The sequence below is a fragment of the Bos javanicus genome, chromosome 6, assembly GCF_032452875.1.
Source record: "Bos javanicus breed banteng chromosome 6, ARS-OSU_banteng_1.0, whole genome shotgun sequence".
Lineage (NCBI taxonomy): Eukaryota > Metazoa > Chordata > Mammalia > Artiodactyla > Bovidae > Bos > Bos javanicus.
In genome coordinates this window covers 46,550,939-46,572,492 of record NC_083873.1, presented here as the reverse complement: position 1 = coordinate 46,572,492, position 21,554 = coordinate 46,550,939, and the positions used below count along the sequence as shown (strand labels likewise).

Genomic DNA, 21,554 nt, shown 5'->3' with positions numbered 1-21,554 from the left:
TAATTACTACTACTACTACAAAAAAAATCCTCAAATAATTACTACTACAAAAAGAAAAAAACTACTGCTGTTATAGAGCTGTTGGAAAATTAAATGTGAACCTATAAAAAGCACTTAACATAATGACTATGCTCAATAAGTTAAAGTTGCCAGAAGTCACAGTAATGACTCTGCACCCAGAATAAAGAAGATAGTCAATAAATATTTTATAGATAGACAGGCAGGCAGATAAAAGAAATGGTGAAACAGGAATTTAAACCCAGGTCATCTGACTCAAACTCTACAAAACCATACACTCTATACCACAGGTGAGCAATGAAGAATAAAACCTGTAACAACTGTTAGATTGTGAAATCAACTAAGGAGAATGGATGGAATCCTCATTAGAGACTTTTTGGTACAAATTACACAAAAGTCCAAGGTCCAGAGGGCTAAGTATAATACACAGTCAAGTGGATTAACTATAGAATAACTGGCAATTTCTGAATCACAAAATTAACTGAAACATTTCCTGGCTTTTCAGTAAGTACTTCAGTAATGTTGATGACTCAACCTGAAGACACTGCAGAGGAAGCACAAGACTAGGAATTTAGTTAGACCATGAGGGTCTGGACAGCAAAAAATTATCAATAGGAAGTCAGGACATAGAGATGGAAGACAAGTGAGTACCAGGATAAGAGAACAGAATCCAAAATCTGGAAGGAAAGAATTAGCACAGATGCACAGATACATATACCAAAAACCACTACTGGTCAGAGTCTGAGAGATAAGCATAGACTGGGAGAAGTAGGTATCTACCAACAGGATAGTTGAGAAATCCTCCCATCCCCAGGGCCCAGGCAGATTCACTGCTCCTAAGACAGAGCAGTAGTAAAATCCCACTACCTTAGGAGAAAGACAAGAAACCCACTTGGCCCAGGATCCCATGCTGCAACCAAGCAGTAAGCTACCACTGGGCAAAAGACAAGAAGCTCTCTCTAGCCTAAGTACTCCCTCAGACACAAGGCAGAGTTTAGCTTCCACTAGGAGAAAGGGGAGAAGACTTAGAAAGACCCACTACCAAGGCTCAGGCTCACAAGCCCTACCTAAAGCTGAAGGGCCCTCAGGAGAATCAAGAACTCCTCCATGCCTACCGCAAACCCAGCACACACAGAGGGCCCCCTCTACAGCACAGTCGTGCTGCAGACAGTTGCCAGTGAAGCAGGAACATTATTCAGGCCACACAGAACACCAAGTAACAGCAATACTCCACTGGGGAAATTTCAGGTCTGTGGTGCACTGAAGGTGACATTGAAAGCCACACCCAGCTCAACTAGTGACACAAACTACCAGATAGTCTACTATAACTTAAAATGAGTTTTCAAGCACCTCACAAGCTACAGAAGGAAATTCTGAACCCTTCCTCATAATGAAAAGATGATAAAAGGAAATTCAAGGTGTTCAAGACAATTGCTCAGTCGTGTCTGACTCTGCGACCCCATGGACTGTAGCGCACCAGGCTCCTCCGTCCATGCGATTTTCCAAGCAAAAGTACTAGAGTGGGTTGCCATTTCCTTCTCCAGGAGATCTTCCCAACCCAGGGATCGAACCTGCATCTCCCGCATTGCAGGCAGAGGCTTTACCATCTGAGCCTCCAAGGAAGACGCTTTCCTGAATTACCAAGTCAGAACATGCAATGACTCTTCACTATGGTATTTTCTTTCAGCAAACATAAATACTAATAGACTTTGACGTGTCTATTGATCCTCACTTCAAAGCCCACTTTTCCTATAAGATTTTAGTTCTTCAATTTCAAATTGTGCTAGGGTTAAGACTTCTCAGGACCATCTTCAGCATCATTAGAAAAGAATTATCTATAAACATACCATGTCTTGCTTTGGAATTTGTATTTAACCAAAAGCAGCTGCTATTTATCTGGAAATCTTGAAACACTGACTAAAGACAAAAAATGACTTATCTTTTATTTCCTAAGCAGAGTCTATTCCCATGTCATTTCATTATAAATTAGAGGTCCTAGAATATAACAATTTTTTATCCCTTTACTAATCTAGAATATGAAGAAAAAAGTCCTAATTACTAACAGTTCAATATTCAAGGCTTATGATGAATATATCATAATCACCAGCCACCTACCTAAAAACAAAATTTTTAGACTTCAAAATGTAAAACTAAATTTTAATACACTATAAAAGCCAGTTGATAATTTTATAAACAAGTTTAAAAAACTTCAGAGATGTTCATATATGTTTCGACTAAATTCAAAGGGCCAACATATCTACATGTTTCTAGGGGTTAAAAGTTTTAAAACGTAAAATTTTTAAAATACACGTTAAGAATTTTTGTTTTGGTTATTTTTAAGATTTTACAAATGGTGACAAACATACAAATACAAAAAAAAGCTTAATGCAAGCTTTAAAAAAAAAAAAAAATCTATAAGTAAACTCCAAGAGCTGCAAATAAAAACACAAAAATTGACAAAGATAGGCTCAGAAAAGTGGATGCCCTGAGGCTTACACACAGTTGGCACTACCCAGAAAAAGGCTCCCAAGGAGGCATCAAGAATGAAGTTAGTACACACCTTTAAACAAGGCAGAAGCATGAGCTGAGGGCAGGAGCAGGCACGAAGAGAGCAACTGGGGGCAAGTCAGGCAGAGGAGGCAGCATCAAGCAAGGGGTGCACTGTAGCAGGAGGGAGCAGAGGGATGGAGGGTCGGGAGAGCCGAGGACAATGAGAAAAAATAGGTCCCATAAATAAATATGATATGGCATATGGCAAAAAAAAAACACAGAACCAGGAATTAATAGATTTTTAATTCCAGTTCTAGATCTATTATATTATATTAGAGTTGACTTCAGAAAACATATGTTTATACATGCTTTGCATAAAACTCAAAGAGATTTATTATGACTTGTATAACTGATATTATAAATGAGCACAAATAAAATCAATGTGCCACCCAGCTTCGATTACAAAGGAGTGTGGAAACCAGTGAACACTGGGATCAGTGGCAATCACAAAATGAGGAAAGTGTCAATCTGTTCAAGGATCAGATACTGTACACAGCAAAACTACAGCTTCATGACAAGTGAAATCATGAGACCAGAGACTTAATTTGTTTATTTTCTATACTCCTCTGGCATGTAAAACATGTCTAGTAGTTTGAAGTAGGCATTCAAACATCTGCTGAATATGCTCCCCAATTAAGTAACACACTGTAAGTCCCTGCCGAATACTTACTGACTTTACTACTCTTAATTTCATACTAATCAGCACTTTTTAAAAGTTTTTAAAGTCTGTAAGATTATAAACTGAATAAATTCCATTCCTTTTAATAACCACATCATTTTAATTCCCCTAAACACTTTCAAAAAGATGTGAAATTATCAATTAAAGAGTTCAAGTGTTAAGACAACTGAGTAACATATTAATTATAACTGCTCAGTTTTTTAAAGTGAAAAGCACAGTTAATCCTGTTAACGTTTTTCCACTAGAAATTACAGGCATAAATAAAGATGTGCTATAATTCTGCCCAAAAATACCTGATACACAAAACTTTCAATATCAACAAATACATGTTAGATCAGGTGTCAATGATTAAATCATACAGTATTCCAAACTATGCATATATTTTAAAGTGTTAGACCACAATGTAGCAAAGTGATATTTATAAACCATAAATCACTATACAGATGTAAAGAATCAACTATAACAGATAACAAAGACAAAGCTTCAAGTCAAAAAGCATTTACAAGACTATGATACAACTTTTAAGAGAAAGATACCAGAACAGATGCCTCTCAACTGAGTAAAAAAGAAAGAAAAACCACTCTAACACAATGTAAACAGACAGATATTGCCTGCAAGAATTGCAATAAGAAGGGTATAAAGAATGCTAACAAAGTTTGAAGGTAGAAGAAGTCATGTCTTCAAATTGACGATGACTCTGAAAATACTTTATGACTAAATAAACGCAGAAGAGCAGGAACCACGTCAATTTTTGCCTACCACTGTATCTCCAACTCTTAAAACAGTGCACTGAACACAGAATATTGTAATATTTACTGACTGAATACACAACATTTAAAATGGACCTTGAGAGACTGAGAGGACACTCTAGCATGAGGGAAACGTGTAAGGAAAAGAATAAAGGAGGAAATAACGATGTGTTTCAAAGAACAAGAATTAGCCTAATTTTGGTGGCATATATTTATAACGTGCAGAAGATCAGGAGTTTGTGTCCACTATGAATTTCAAAACAAGTTTAAACTTAATTTGGTATAACCAAAAATAATAATAAGTTTTATGAATGAAACTAAAATATAAGAGAATACAAGATGAGTTATAAGATTATTCCCTCCTCTAACACAAATGATTTAGTTCAGAACCACTGTGGTAGCAATAAGAACGAAAGGAGTGGGGGAAAGGTGAAATGTAATTCTAAGAATTTGAGTTTGGCTGATCAAAAAACAGTAGGATAATTTAAGGAAATACAAAGTCCAAAACAAGATGGTGGGGGTGGGAGGAAGAATCACATAAAGAAAATGATGTTTGTTGAGAATTTACTCCGTGTTAAACATTTCAAATACACTATTTAGTCTTCAAAACATCTCTGTGAGATAGTTATACTCCCATCTTACAAATGGAGCAAAGAGGTCAAGAGGCTTCCCCAAAACTCACAAAGCTAATTACTTATGTGTCACTCCCTCTCTTCTTCCTTCCTAAGACAACCTCCATTTTGTTCAAATATGGGCCAGCAATGTGCTCAGGAAGGTGGGCCACTCGCCTAGCCCAGGGACAATGAATCCTGATTGTTCTAAACAAAGGAAATCCTATTTCCATTGTCCAATAACCCAGGCCTGACCTATGAGGCATGAGAAGAAATACGTTGAGGGCTCTGGGGAACTTTTCTACCTGCATTAGCATTTCGGATATTGAAGCTACCAATCTAACAGTTATCCCTGCTTTCCAATCCATCACCAAGTCAAATCAATTCTAGTTCCAAAATATCTCATGAACCCTTTTCTCCTATCATCCTATTCCAGGCCTTTATTAACTCTCAAATGGACTCTAATAATTACTCTCCTAGTCAATCTCCCTGTGGACACTCCTGCTCCCAACAATTCATTCCCCGAAGAGCAGCCAAAGAAATCTTTAAAATATAAATCATGGAGCAACTGAACACACGCTCTGCTGCTGGGATTGTAAAATGGTCCAACCACCATAGAAAAGAGTACAAACAAAAAGAAACCACTATAGAAATGAAAAAAAGTTTAGTTTCCTCAAAACACTAATATATACATATATATATATATATTTATGTATATATATACACACATCCAAAAAAATTGAAACCAGAGTCTCAAAGAGGTATTTGCATACCCACATTCAGAGCAGCACTATTCACAATAGCCAAGAGGTAAAAACAACAGATGAAAGGACATTAAAAAAAAAAACATGCAGTAGAGGGCTTCTCTGGATAAGAATTCACCTTGCAATGCAAGGGACACCAGTTCGATCCCTAACCCAGGAAGATCCTACATGCCACAGAGCACTAAGCCCACAAGCCGCCAACTACTGATCCCACACACTGTAGCTACTGAAGCCAGGCACATACAGCCCATGCTCCCCAACAAGAGAAGCAGGCGCACCCCAGTGAAGAGTAGCCCCCGCGGGCCGCATCTAGAGAAAGCCCATGTGCAGCAATGACGACCCACCCACAGCCAAAAAATAAAATAAATCTCTTTTTAGAAAGTGCAGTATAAAAAAAAAAGAAAGTGCAGTATAAACATACGCTGGAATATTATTCAGCCTTCAGATGAAAGAAAATTCTGTATTATATACAAAAAGAACGAACCGTGAGGACCCTATTTTAAGTGACATAAGCTAGTCACAGTAAGACAAATACCACATAATTTCACTTACAGGGCCTATCAAAAGTAGTCAAATTCACAAAAATAGGTAGAATGGTAGTAAATGTATTTAACACTTCTGAACTGTACACTTAAAAATGGTTAAGATGACAAATTTTATGTGAAGCATTCTTTTCACAGTATAAAATATACACACATCAGGCCAAACAAAAATAAATCCTATCACTTAACTCTTCTTAATGATAAACTTCAAACAAGGTCTATGAGGCTCTGTACCATTTGGTGCTTCTTGCTTATACAGCCAGATCACACGCTACTCTCCTCCTCCCTTCAAGATGCTCAGTCAAAATAATACTCTCTCACTTCAGACAATTCAAATCCTTTCTTGCCTCAAGGTCTTTGTCCATTCTATTGCCCTTGTGCGGAATGCTCATCCCTAATCCTTCACAGTCTTGGCTCTCCATCATCCTTCAGGTGTCACCTTAAATGTGACCTTCTCAGAAGCCTTCCCTAACCAGCTTACCTAAATCAATAGGTGTCCCCACACCATCCACATTATTTTCTGTCTTCTGTCTCTTTCATTCCTTGATGGCATTTCTAATTAACTATTTTTTCCCCCTATCTTCCCAAACAAAATGCAGGCTCCATCAGGACAAGGACCTCATCAGTCTTGTTCATCATTATGTCCCTAATATTTATCATATGCCTGTTGTATACTTAACATTTAAATACTTATTAATTCCACATTAAGGAAAAAATCATTCTATGAGCCTGTTATTAAACATACATACAGATCTTTAAAAGGGTGTAACTGATGCTACAATTATTATTTCTAGTTATTGAGGTAGATACATTAACTATAATTTTCAACATGCTCTGAATTTCCTGTAATAAATCTTTACACTCGGAAATTTAAGATTTTTAAGACTAATATTTCAGCTGTTACATGCATCTTTTAATTATATAAAATAAAGGTAAAGAACAACTCAAGTTAACAATACAACCAACTTCTTAAAAATACCATAGTACTCCTCAATCTCTGTCTATACTTAGTTTTCTATTTAGACAAAGTTTTAACTAATCTCAGGCCATGAAGGACAAGAAGCCCGGCATGCTGCAGTTCACAGGGTTGCAGAGTTGGACATGACTTAGCGATGGAACAACAACAGGCCGTTAATGGTTGTTGAGATTACAGAAGTGACTCAAATTATGTCTTCTTACTTTTCTAAATGTATGTAAAACATCTTAACAATATGTAATATATCACTGCACATTTCTACAACTTTCCTACATCTCTATCTATTGATTAAAAAAAAAATCAACAATAACTGAACACTTACACTTGCCATACTCTAAGCACTCTTCTACATAGATTAACTCATTTGTACTTGAAAACCCATTTTAGAAATAAGGAAATTTAGGTACTAATAGGTTAAACCATCTACCCTAAATTACAATACCACTGTCAGTCTGGGACTCAAGCCCAGGAAATCATGCTGTAGTCTAGAGACTATGCTCTTAATTACTCTTCACAAAAGCTGGAACTGACTTATGGCCCAAATAAAAATTCAAGATATAAAATGCTATGTTTCTTAAAAATTACATTTCATCCTTAAATAGCCATGAAAACAAAGCACAAACAGGAATTACCCACTTATTGAGAATACCAATTTTTTTTAAAGTTGTTTGTCTTAAGCCCCAGAAATGTACATTTTAAATGAGCATTTTTAATAGCTCAGAATATTTAATAGCAAAACTTTAAGGAAGGAAAAATTGGTTATTTACCAAAGATAACGCCAAAGCCTTTGACTGTGTGGATCACAATAAACTGGAAAACTTTTCAAGAGATGGGAATACCAGACCTCCTGACCTGCCTCCTGAGAAATCTGTATGCAGGTCAAGAAGCAAGTTAGAACTGGACATGGAACAACAGACTGATTCCAAATAGGAAAAGGAGTACGTCAAGGCTGTATATTGTCACTCTGCTTATTTAACTTATATGCAAAGTACATCATGAGAAACGCTGGACTGGATGAAGCACAAGCTGGAATCAAGATTGCCAGGAGAAATATCAATAACCTCAGATATGCAGGTGACACGACCCTTATGGCAGAAAGCGAAGAAGAACTAAAGAGCCTCTTAATGAAAGTGAAACAGGAGAATGAAAAAATTGGCTTAACATTCAGAAAACTAAGATCATGGCATCCAGTCCCATCACTTCATGGCAAATAGATGGGGAAACAATGGAAACAGTGACAGACTATTTTGGGGGGCTCCAGAATCACTGCAGATGGTGACTGCAGCCATGATATTAAAAGATGCTTGCTCCTTGGAAGAAAAGCTATCACCGACTTAGACAGCATATTAAAAAGCAGAGACATTACTTTACCAACAAAGGTCCATCTAGTCAAAGTTATGGTTTTTCCAGTAGTCATGTATAGAAGAGAGATGGACTATAAAGAAAGCTGAGCGCCAAAGAATGGATGCTTTTTAACTGTGGTGTTGGAGAAGACTCTTGAGAGTTCCTTGGACTACAAGGAGATCCAACCAGTCTATCCTAAAGGAAAGTGTGAGTGAAATCACTCAGTCGTGTCCGACTCTTTGCAACCCCATGGTCCGTAGCCTACCAGGCTCCTCTGTCCATGGGATTTTCCAGTCAATAGTCCTGGAGTGGATTGCCATTTCATTCTCCAGGGGATCTTCCCAACCCAGGGATCAAACCCGGGTCTCCCGCATTGTAGACAGACGCTTTACCGTCTGAGCCACCAGGGAAGCTATCCTAACAGAAATCAGTCCCAAATGTTCTTTGGAAGGAATGATGCTGAAGCTCAAACTCCAATACTTTGGCCACCTGATGAGAAGAACCAACTCATTGGAAAAGACCCTGATGCTGAGAAAGACTGAAGGCAGGAAGAGAAGGGAGAAGGGGGGCAACAGAGGAAGAGATGGTTGGATGGCATCACCAACGCAATGGACATGAGTTTGAGTAGGCTCTGGGAGTTGGTGATGGACAAGGAAGCCTGGCGTGCTGCAGTTCATGGGGTTGCAAAGAGTTGGACATGACTCAGTGACTGAACCGAACCGAACAAAACATAAATGAAGAAGGAATTTATAAAATTCCTCAAACAATAAAGATCTAGAATTTAACATTAATCAAAAAGTTTAATTCTACTACTTCTCCAGCCTCATTTTCTAATTCACTTCTAATCACACCCTGGGCTTTATCATAAAAATCCTTCACACTGGAGGATTTTTAATGTATAAACTATTGGACAGCAATCCTAAATCTCTCCATTATGTGGAATAATTATCATAGAGAAGACCATAATTTCACAAGGCTTCTGTAAAGTTTAAGTGAGATAAAATACACAAATGCCAGGTATAAATTTAAATCTCACATTCAAATACAAATGTTGATACACTACAAGCTGGCTCACAACTGACTCTGCCATCTTGGGTATCTGGTAATTCACAAGCTCCATGCAGCATTCTCAAATGCCAATGTTCATGACCAGAGTCATTTCCCCCTCCACCAGCTTATGCCTCTCACACCACTGTAAATTTCCCTATCTGGTAAACTCTCATATATTCTCAGTAAGGGTATACCTCTACTGTGGAGAAGCAGGAACACCTTCATTAATAACTCACCTCACCAAATCAAAGTTAGGAACTCCATCTTTGTAATTCTATTAAATATAGTACATAGCCGAATGTTCAAATACCTCCATCACAGTGGAGCATCACTTTTTCAGTGGGTATATCCCCTCCTGGAAAAACAGGAAGGATTGATAGTTTATTAATCCTTGGTGAGTAGCACATAAAACTCACTGAAGCTTTTTGTTTGCTTGCATTTTTTAGTTTCTTTGTTAATAAAGGATAAAAGTAACACAAAAAAGAGTAAACAAAAAAGAACATTTATTTTTATATAACTTTTCCCAAAGAAAGGGGAGACTTATTCTTAATACTGCAAATGTATAACAGACACCTGTAACAAATATTCTGATATTTTTAATAAATACAGGCATGCTACTAAATAAGCTAGTATATATAGTCATTTCCTTTTAAAAAACAAATAGACATCTGTTGCATTTCTACAGACTAACAAAACACTATCAGAAAGAGAAATTAAGGAGGCAATCCCATTCACAATAGCATCAAAAAAATAAAATACCTAGGATGAAATCTACCCGTGGAAGTAAAAGAATTGTACTCAAAAAACTGTGAGAGACTGATGAAAGAAAACTGAAGACAACACAAATAAATGGTAAGATACACTGTGTTCATGGATTAGATTAGATGAATTAATACTATTAAAATGACTGTACTACCCAAGGCAATCTACAAATTCACTGCAATCTCTATCAAGACACCAAAGGCATTTTTCACAGAATTAGAACAAGTAGTTTTAAAATGTGTATGGACATATAAAAGATCCCAAACAGACAAAACAATCTTGAGAAAGAACAGAGCTAGAGGAATCTGACTTCAGATTATACTACAGAGCTATAGTAACCAAAACAGTATGGTACTGGCATTAAAAACAGACACACAGATCAACTAAACAGAACTGGGAGTCCAGAAATAAATCCACACACTTATGGTCAATCTACAACAAAGGAGGCAAGAACACGCAAGAGAGAAAAGACAGTCTCTACAATAAGTGGTGCTAGGAAAACTGGACAGCTACAAGTGAAAAGACTGAAATTGGAACATTCCCTAACACCATATACAAAATAAATTCAAAATAGATTAAAGATCAAAGTGTATGACCAGGAATCATAAAATTCCTAGAAGAATTTGTCATAAATTATAGCAATAATTTCTGGCTCTGTCCTCTAAAGCAAAAGAAATAAAACCAAAAATAATCAAATGGTTCCAAACTAAACTTAAAAGCTTTTGCCCAGAAAAGGAAACCATCAACTAAAGAAAAAGACAACCTACTAAATGAGAGAAAATATCTGCAAATGCTATGACCAATAATGGGTGAACATCCAATATAAACAGCTCATAAAACTCAATATCAAGAAAGCAAACAACCCAATTAAAAAACAGGCAGAAGACCTGAATAGACATTCTTTCAGAAGACAGGCAGATGGCCAATGGGCATATGACAAGATCCTCAACATCATTAATCATCAGAGAAATGCAAATTAAAGCTATAATGAGATATCACCTCATTATGAATGAGGTATCTATTAAGAATGGCTATCATCAAAAAGAATACAAATAACAAATGCTGGCAAGGATGTGGAGAAAAGGGAACCCTCTTACACTGTTGGTGGGAATGCACACTGGTGCGGGTATTGTAGAAAACAGTATGGAGATTTTTCAGAAACTAAAACTAGAACTACCATATGATCTAGGAATTTCACACCTATATACATTAAAAAAAAAAAAAAACAACCACTAATTCAAATATATATCCACCCCAATGTTCACAGCAGCATTATTTACAATTGTCAAGATATGAAGCAACTTAAGTGTCCACCAACAGATGAATGAATAAAGAAGATGTGGCATGTATACACACACACACAAACATACATACATACCGGAATACTACTCAGCCACAAAAAAGAACAAAATTTTGCCACTTGGAGGGTATTATGCTAAGTGAAATAAGTCAGACAGAGAAAGACAAATACTGTATGGTATCACTTATTTGTGGAATTTTAAAAAACAAAACAAACTAGTGAATATTACAAAAAAAAAAAAAAGCAGCAGACTCACAGATATAGAGAAGTAATGGTTACCAATGGGGAGACAGAAGTGGGGAGGGGCAAGAAAGGGGTGAGGAATTAAGAGGTACACACTACTAGGCATAAAGTAAATAAGCTACAAGGATACAAAGGGAACATAGTTAATATTTTACAGTAACTATAAATGGAGTATAACCTTTAAAAATTGTGAATCACTGTGCTGTACACCTGAAACTTATATACTATTGTACATCTATACCTCAATTTTAAAGAATGATATAACATTTATAACATTTTTTTAAAATTATGCAACACTTTGGCAATTTTCAAGTTTACATTGTTTTTGCAACAATAAAAATGGTCAAATTTTATATCCCCAGTTCTTTGTATCATGTCTGGCACGAAACAGTCACTTAAAAATGTTCAAAACTTACGTGAACACACACATTCACTGAAATCTGACTTTCTCATTTTTAGCCTCTATGGGTTTTTTCAGAATCCATTTTGACAGAACTAGAACCAAACACTGGATGCATAGCACAAGGTATATTTTAAAAAGCAAATTCAAGAAACAGCAAAGGAGGGGAGTTCCCTGGCAGTCCAGTGGTTAAGACCTCGTGCTTCCAAGGCATGAGGGTACCATCGCTCATCAGGGATCTAGGATCCTACATTCACAGCAGCCAAGAAACAGCAAAGCATACCTATACCACAGTTGGACAAAGATTTTGAGTAGTCTTTTGTTTTCTTTTTTTAATTTAGACCCAGAAACACAGAAGGAGGAAACATCAAGGATTAATATAGCCTGAAGTTGTGTGACAAAGTAGAAACAGCTGAAGATGACAGAGAACAAGAAAACATGGGGAAAATAATGTATTTGTCACGAATGGAAAAGTTAAAAGATTTATTGCTGGAGAAGAGGAATAAAAAAGGAGGGGAACTAAGATTATCTATTACACAACATCGTATATTTTTGAAAGGAAAGAAAAACAACAGTGTAAAGAAAACATGAGTGCAATAACATGTACATTGTGAATAGCAGGGGAAAAAAATCAAATCAGGATTTAAAAACCTTTTCAATTATTGAGAATCGCTTAAAAAACAATTATGAATCATCTTTATTAATGTGGGGTTTGTGATGAGGTTTCTCAGTATTTTTTAATTAAACATAAGATAGTCAATTCAAATAGTTTTAAATTTTAATTTTATTTAATTCTGTAAAATGTCTTCAACATTTTCAGTTCCATATAATGTCACATTTAGGGAAATCAAAGAGAGGTACAGAAAGTGAAAATGACTAGAGGAAAAAAGTAAATTGCAAATTACAGAAGCTAAGATCCAGAAGAACACAACAACACAAATTCATTAGAAAGAAATACTGGGACAGATACAGGCACTTGGTTTTGAAATGAATCAGTCCAAGTAAACTCTCTTTGTCATACTCTAGCTCCCTGGTCCTGGGGTGGGGAAGTTGCCACTATCTTAAGAAAACACTGAAAAGGCACTGTTCTACAACTAATCTTAGTCTTAATCCTAAAAGTTGTTTCATTTCGACCAGATGGTTGATGAAGCCTAGCAGAAAAGGAAATTACTCTCAGGACTGCAACTATGATAACTGTGCAGTATCACCTCAAGGGCCAAATGAAATAAAGTCAAAAGTCAAATCAATCATTGGCTTGGGGTTCCCCACCCCCAATTTAGAACTTTCCTAGTAATGAAGTTCTCTGAGGAGGAAATGTTCAGCTAGACCAGAGGAACACAGGACTGGGCACTCAGGCTTAGGAGAGAACCACCCTTAAATCTGCAACAGTAAAACCAGTCAAGAATAGTTGCTGAAGGTAGGATTAGCAAGTGTCAAGAAGGATTGAATAGCTAATACCTACTAATATAAAGATCTGGAAGAATACAGAAAAAAAACAAATCATTTAGATTTGGCATGTGATCAAATGTGTAATTCACACAATGAAACTCAAAAATTAATTCTGAAACAATATGTCAGCACTCTGAGGCACTGTTATTCATTCAAAGAAGGGTGGCGTGGGGGGGTGGGGGGTAGGTCCAACTCTGAAGCATTGTAATGTTAGTTCAATCTATATCCTTTGTTAAGGAACAGACATTCATTTCTAAATACAGAATACTAAAAAGTTTCATATAAATACTTAGGAAATCAACACATAAGTCCAATCATATACAAAAATAAAGGCATATTTGAAATAAAGAAGACCCTCTACAACCAAGTGTTTCTTCTTGCCCAACTTTCAAGGACTTGTACCAATTTAAATCATTCTACAAGCTCTAGGAGTTAAAAGATTAAAGGTAACTTATTTCTCAGACCTCCTATAAATAGATTCCTTTCTAATCTAACATTAAATTTTATAAAATTTCCTTTAAACATTTTCATAGCCACTGCATCATTTAAACTCTCAAGACCTCCACTTCTATATAGCTTACTAATTGGCCTCTTTATCTCTCTTATCTCCCCACTTCCATCCACCCATATTTAGCTTTTCAAACACTGAGGTCATCTCACTTCCATGTTTAAAAACCACAGAGCTTCTCAACCCCTGACAAGATGATAGATTTAGAACTCAGTTCATGAACAAAACATTCTGAAAGTTCAAGATACATTTTTAAGCCTTTTGTTCAACCTCAAAATTTATAATAAACCTATTTTTTCCATAACCTACACGTTTAGTATTGTTAAATGTTTTAAATTACTATTAAATATTCAATGTTTGTTTTCAAAATATTAGTAAAATGAATATACCAAGAAAATGTATCAAAACTTCCCTGCAGCTTTCCATACTCCCCAGGTACATGGCTGCATACCCCAGTTTTAGATGACTTGACATTTCAGTAGCCAGGGAATAAACTAGAGAATATTAAGTGAAAGTTGCTCAGTTGTGTCCAACTCTTTGTGACCCCACGGACTATACCGTCCATGGAATTCTCTAGGCCAGAATACTGGAGTGGGTAGCCTTTCTGTTCTCCAGGGGATTTTCCCAACCCAGGGATCAAACCCAGTCTCCTGTATTGCAGGTGAGTTTTTTACCAAGGGAAGCCCAAGAATACTGGAATGGGTAGCCTTTTCCTTCTCCAGTGGATCTTCCCAACCCAGGAATTAAACTGCTATCTCTTGCACTGCAGGGGGATTCTTTACCAACTGAGTTATCAGGGAAGTCCTGACATAAGGGAATATTAAAGTCCTTGGTAATTTGGCAAACCTTCTTTCTCCCAGCATTTCTACTATTCTACCCACACCCTATCAGTTTTAGTCACTCATTCGCGTCTGACTCTGCGATCCCATGGACTGTAGCCCACCAGGCTCCTCTGTCCATGGGATTTTTCAGGCAAGAATACTGGAATAGGTTGCCATTTCCTCCTCCATGGGATCTTCCCCACCCAGGACTGGGTCTCCAGCATCACAGGCAGATTCTTTACTGTCTGAGTCATGCTTAAACATTAAAGAAAACTATTTCACTTATTAGTTATTCTTGTATACACCTCCCTCTTGAAAGCCTTTTCACTCATCTCCACAAGAAGTCCTATCTATAATACATCAAGGTCAAGCTCAAATCTAACCCTGCTCCAAGGCACAGTCTCCAGTAGCCTTACTTTCTCCAACATTTTGAAGTCTGTTACAGTTGCTGCTACTGCTGCTGCTAAGTCGCTTCAGTCGTGTCCGACTCTGTGTGACCCCATAGACAGCAGCCCACCAGGCTTCCCGATCCCTGGGATTCTCCAGGAAAGAACACTGGAGTGGGTTCTGTTACAGTTAATCACAGTCTATTATTATGTCTACTTGAGTATATAATGATGCATACAACATATCAGTTAAGAAACAAAGCTCTGGAGTCAGAGAAACCCACATCAATGTCTAACTCTGCTACTTACTGGGATTTTGGACAAGTTACTTACTTAAGATCATCCTGCTTCAATTTTCTCATCTTTTATTTGAAGAAAGCAATTACCTAACAGAATTAATTTCACAATCAAAAACAGTGATATACATAAAGCACTCAGCAAAATACTGACCACCAAATAATAGTATTATTCCCAATGCGCAAACCCACGTCTTACTCTCTTTTCTATTTTTTCCCATTCCTACTACCTGGTGGGCTTCCCTGGTGGCTCAGTGGTAAAGAATCCACATGCCAATTCAGGAGACGCAGGTTCAATTCCTCCGTCAGGAAGATTCCCTGGAGAAGGAAATAGCAATCCACTCCAGTATTCTTGCCTGGGAAATGCCATTAATAGAGGAGCCTGGAGGGCTACAGTCCATGGAGCTGCAAAAGAATTGGGCACGACTTAGCGACCCTGTGGTATTCTGCATATGCTTGATACTTGCTTGGTTGATGAAATCTGATCAATTCCGAAGTAATCTCCTAGGTAGGTCTTAATCAGGTAAGGTCCAAATTCTGGCAAAAATCAAAAATGGCTTGCTAATCAGCTAATCATATTATTAGTTGTTAATTTTAACATTAGCTTAATGAGTTCATACTTTAGCTACCATATACACAAAGTGTTTCATGCTGCATTATTATCAATGAGCAGGGCAATATCTAAAATGCTTGATATAGTTACTCCAAAGTCTTAATTAATCTAAAAATATCAGCATGTATCCAGTCACAAAGCAAGCCTTTAGCAAATTAAACAATTTCTGTGTGGATCCTCCTACTGTTAAAATTAAGCTAAATCCTGAACTATTCCAGCTGGCCCTTGGAGTTTTTCCTGTACCAGGGGATTCCCAACAGAGACCAATCAGTTCTGCCACAGTATTCTCAAAGAGCACCAAGGGATGCAGTGTTTCCAGATCAATGATATTACTACCAATTCTTAAATGGTCAGAATACACTAGATCAAAGGGATATGAGTATATTCTTTAATTCTGCAATCAGGGAAAAGAAAAAAACAACCTAGAGCTATGGCCAAAGACTAGTAAAGAAAGGGATTGGTAAATGTTAACCATGGGAAAGGAAAAAAAGGATACAGCAGAAGAGCTAGCCATCAAAAGGTGGTTTCATGAAATCCTAAATCCAAAAAGAGTAACTTCACGAAAGGAGTAAAAACACTTTCTATTACTATGTGAGCTACACTATGAATTTAACTACTGTCACAATGAAACCACTGACACGTGTAAATTCACAAAATATTACTCAGAGTAATATATATATATATACACACACTACACTCAAGCCAACTGCTAATTTTCAAAAAAGTGACAGCATTTGCTGGGGTAAATGTTAGGGAGGCAAGGTGAAAAAAGTGAAGTTTAATGTTTTCCCAAAGACAATCATGCTCATGTGAGGTATTTTCATCTAAGTGCAAGCCCTACAATACAGATACGTTTAACACTAGAAAGTAGTGGTAGCTCTTCTAAATGGTATTATACTTTCAAAAAAAGAACACTTTACATTTTCAATGAAATGTTAATACTTCCAAAAGACGTGTTTAAAAATATGAATTTTATATTTTTACTAGTATGCCAAACTAGTGAAAAGTATTACAGTTAAAACCTTTATATAAACACTAAAAAGGGTTACATTAATTCATAAAATAATGATAGAAGCAAATTTTTTTAAGATAAAATTTGTTTTAAAAGACTCTGAAAATGTTCTAATATTTCAATTGTTCTGCATATTTTGCCAGAATAATTGTGTTCTATATACATGCAGTATGTTTATGTATGTACATTATGCACACACAAACATACATATATGTGTATATATATATGTATATGCCCTCTGTCAATGCCCTTTCATAAACTGTTCCTCAGAGACCATATCTGGATGAGATCCATCACTCAGACTTGATTGAGATCAAGTCATTGACTGTGAATCTGTTAGGCAAAAGAGAAAAAAACATGATATTTTAAATTATTCAAGCACTGCTTTAGATTATAATCAACAAGTGCATCCCTAAATTGCTTTAAATTTCAAAATTGCTTTCAAAGAACCCTAAGTATACATCCAGTTATTAAGTTAAAATTATTATTAAAATCTTATATACATAACCATTAAATGTTTACAATGCTTTGTACAAAGCATTGTAAACATTTAATGGTTTCATCTTATCAAAAATTTGCACACACTAAATCCTAAAACAGTAATATAAAAAAAGAAAAGAAAAGAAAAATCAATATTCTTACGACAATGGGTCTGTTTATCCTGATGATTTGACATAGTCTCTCTCTTTCAAGGGCTTCCCCAGTGGCTCAGCAGTAAAGAATCCGCCTGCAAAGCAGGAGATGGGGGTTCGATCCCTGGGTCGGGAAGATCCTCTGGAGGAGGACATGGCAACCTATTCCAGTACTTTTGCTTGGAAAATTCCATGGACAGCAGAGCCTGGTGGGCTACAGTCTACAGGGTTGCAAAGAGTCAGACACCACTGAAGCAACTGAGCACACGTGCACACACAGTCTCTTTAAAAGAACACCTGCTTACTCAAAACTCAGCATGCAATAGATGATTGAAAGGCAATTTATTCTCAAAATACACTAAACCTCTAAAGTAAAACTCTTGAGAGGAAAACTTCAGTGGAATAGAACGCTCTCTAGATTTTATTAGTAAGAGAAAAACTCATGGTGTTGCTAAAGCTAAGTATTTAAAATACTAATCTGAAGAGGAAAAGAAGATAGTGACTCTGATTGTCATTTTCAGATCTACTAAGAATTCACGGTTACATGACATCATTCATACAGAGTCAGACAGAACAACTGTCTCCAAATTCTTACAAGAATTTTCCACTTTTCAAAAGTTACATAAAACTTAGTTTTACTACTGAAACTCTCTACTCCATTTCTATCCATTAACACTGACTAGATTATGATAATGCTGTATTTTTTTGGTTCAGTCTATGGTTCTACTTCCTGAAGTGTACAATAGCAATAATTATGTTCTGAGTTTAGCACAACATTTACAAACGGAAACCATAAAATACAGCACTATTCATACAATCAGAAGAATAGGAAGGAGCCCCATACAGACCATATAAACCAGTGAAATTTTCAATATTCTCTAACCTTCTTGTGGACTTTCAATTTACCTTTTCCCAGCTACCAGTTCTGTTGACTGTATTTACATACTTATTAAAATGACAATTTAACTTGTGCATTGTGTAGTTTGATTATCTTAAAGTTTAAACAGAAATGTCCAACTTTTCAAAACTAATATTCTAACAAAGGGAAAGGATATTAAAAACAAATTTCAGGGTTAATATTATTTTAGTAAACTTAAAGCACTACCACTCAAACTCATTTTATGTGATATATCATACTTTTCATCCAGCACAAATCACCTTGCCTTTTTCACAATGCCATAAATAACTCAGAGGAACTTAAGTCTTCAAAAGGAAGGATTATTAACTGCTTATTAAAATAAAATCCCATCTTAAGTAATTTTCCTGATGTAATCTACATGACACACAACATTAGCGGTTAATTCTAAATTTTCTCAATCATATGCCTTTCTACCAACTACATATTGATAAAACAGTAGTCAATTATTTATTAAACAAACTTTTCTACTCAAGAAACTAAGAGTCACACTCCTATAGCTTCTAGAAACCCAAGGAGTTTCACCCCCTCCCTTCCTGCATAAGGCATTAACACTCCACATTCTAGTTTTATCTTGCTACCTTCTTAATAATTACTAAGACTATTCAAGCATAAAAGTATCCAATCTATTCTCTCACTCAAACTCTATTACACTCCTAATACTGACCATTCTGTAATCTTTTTATCAAACCATGGAGATCTAATGTTTCAAGTTCCATTTAAAGGGCCTGATAAGCTTTAGGGAAAGCAAGTTAAATATTCCGATCATTATGTTTCATAAAACTTCCAAAGAGCTTGGAAAGTTTACCAACACCCTCCTCTTTAGAATAGTAAACATCCTGTCATAGAACCCAGAGAATAGCTGCTTTGCTCTGAACTCTACCTCCTGAGCACCACTCACAGCAGCTGTTAGTAACTTTCAAACGCCTGTTCGACTATCTCTTTGGTTAAATTAATGATGGGTCATATTGTTACACTTGACTGTTTCCTTTTTAGTCCTGCAATTATATATAAAACCTACAAATTACTTTTAAAAATAAAGTTCACACACACAAAAAAAAGCTCACTTTAACGCCATTACTTTTCCAAAAGAAAGCATTTCAAGATCCTTATATCATTACTTAAACCACAACCTATCAGTAGCACACGAAAAAGGAAAGCTTTAAAGGATTTAATTTTGTACCTCACCTCACCATATATGTTCGCAAATTTCAAGAACGTTCCATATTTCTAAAAGGTGCTATTGCAGTCTGTAAGGACTATGCTGCTCAAATACAAGCACCGAATATCCTGCACTGGTAAATTTTCGGTATCTTGCTGGTTAGCTGCTGAGCTTTCTGCACTCTTTGCACTGTTAAGATCCCACCAGCAAATACTATCTATCCATCCTTCAAAAGGGTCTTCCTCCCACTCAAAAAGAAAAAAAAAAAGAAAAGAAATCCACATTAGACTAGAGGTTTGCCCTACTAACAAGGAACCACTAATACCACTAGGTATTATGGCTCTCAAAGAATCCGCTCTAGCAGTCTCCCCTGGGACATTTTGCTCAGCGGGGCTTTGAACCGGTGAGACTCGCTGCCAGCTGCCTTTGCAAAAGCAGCACCAGAGGCGAACTCCATACCGCATTGCTGTTGCTGACTACTTCTAGCAGCTTCAAAAAAAAAAAAAAAAAAGAATCAGCCCAGTACCCTGCAGACCCTGCTGGCTCTTTCTGCAGCACGGAAGAGAAACCACTGCATTGCTCAGCGTGGAACACCGGGGAGCAGACTTAAGGGCGGGGAAGCGAATGCCGTCGGGAGGCTCTGGCGAGGGCGGGGTGTCAGGGGGGAGAGGGAAGGCATCCGGAGTGCAGGAGACTGCGACCCAGCAGCGACCAGGGCGCTGGCGTCCGGGCATCACACACTGACCCGGGCCGTCGAACTGCAGGCGTCGGGGAGCGGCGCGGGCCCCTCCTGAAGATGGGGGTCCCGCAGTGCCAGGCAGAGCCCCGCCCGCCGCCCTCCGGGCCCTCACCTGTCATGAGCACCGAGCTGTCGCCCGCCGCCGCCGCCGCGGCAGGGGCAGGGGAGGCGGCCGCCGCAGCAGAGCCCGCCGCCCGCCGTCCGGGGAGGTGTCTGGGCACCAGCTCGCATCCGTCCGCCGCGCCGGCCAGCAGCAGCCCGAGCAACAGCAGCGGAGCCCAGAGCCGCCGCAGCAGCAGCCAGCCCGAGGCCGGACCAGACGTCGTGGCGGGATGAGGACGAGAAGGAGGAGGAGCGGGGGGAAAGCGCGGCAGCGCCCCGGCCGCCGGCCACTCGCCCGCTTCGAGAGGCGCCGCCGCCGCCTGTGATTCCTCGGGCCGCCCCCGCCACCCCAGACGCGAGCTCCTGCCGGGCGCCAGTCTGGTCCCGTCGGCACCGGCGGCCTCTGGAGCTTGGGTCCCGGCTGCGTTCATTGGTTCCGGTTATTTAAAAAAAAAAAAAAAAAAGGTGAGGAGCAAAAAGGTACGGCGTCTTCAGGCCGCGCGCGACACCCGCGCTGCTGCGGCAGCGAGACCGGGATCCGCTGCTCTGGCGCCTCCAAACACCAGTCCCGGCGCCCGCGCCGCCGCCGCCGCCGCCGCCACCGCCGCGGCGCATCCCCCCGCCCCCTCCGGCCCGCGCCCGTCGTAGTACCACGCTCGGCCCGGACGCCTCCTCCCCTCACACATTCGCTCGGATACCAATCCCCCGCCTCCTTCAGCTGCTCCGCTGCGCAGGCGCGGAGCGGCTGCACTGGGCCTGCGCGGCCCCCGAGCCCCGCCCCTCGGGCGTTCCAGGGAGGAAGAGGGCCGCGGAGTGGTTTCCAAGGCTTTCGCAGAGCCGCGAAGATTGGGGGTGGGGAGGAAGACCGGCATGTCCTCCTCCCCCGTTCACGCCCCCACCGCGATTGAGACGGCAAGGAACTGGGAGCGG

General features: G+C 38.5%; 1 protein-coding gene across 3 annotated transcripts in view; it reads right to left on the bottom strand.

The window, feature by feature from the left end:
• STIM2 (stromal interaction molecule 2) overlaps positions 1-21,239 on the bottom strand; it is a 182,436-nt gene extending 161,197 nt beyond the window's left edge. For 2 of the 3 annotated variants that reach the window (XM_061419858.1, XM_061419860.1), the window contains exon 1: positions 20,635-21,177. In XM_061419858.1, coding sequence (XP_061275842.1) covers positions 20,635-21,055 — 421 coding nt within the window. In that variant the 5' untranslated portion in view covers positions 21,056-21,177. Of the gene's footprint in view, positions 1-20,634 lie in introns of all 3 variants that reach the window. The other variant, XM_061419859.1, reaches the window with a different exon arrangement.
• Positions 21,240-21,554: the final 315 nt, after the last annotated feature.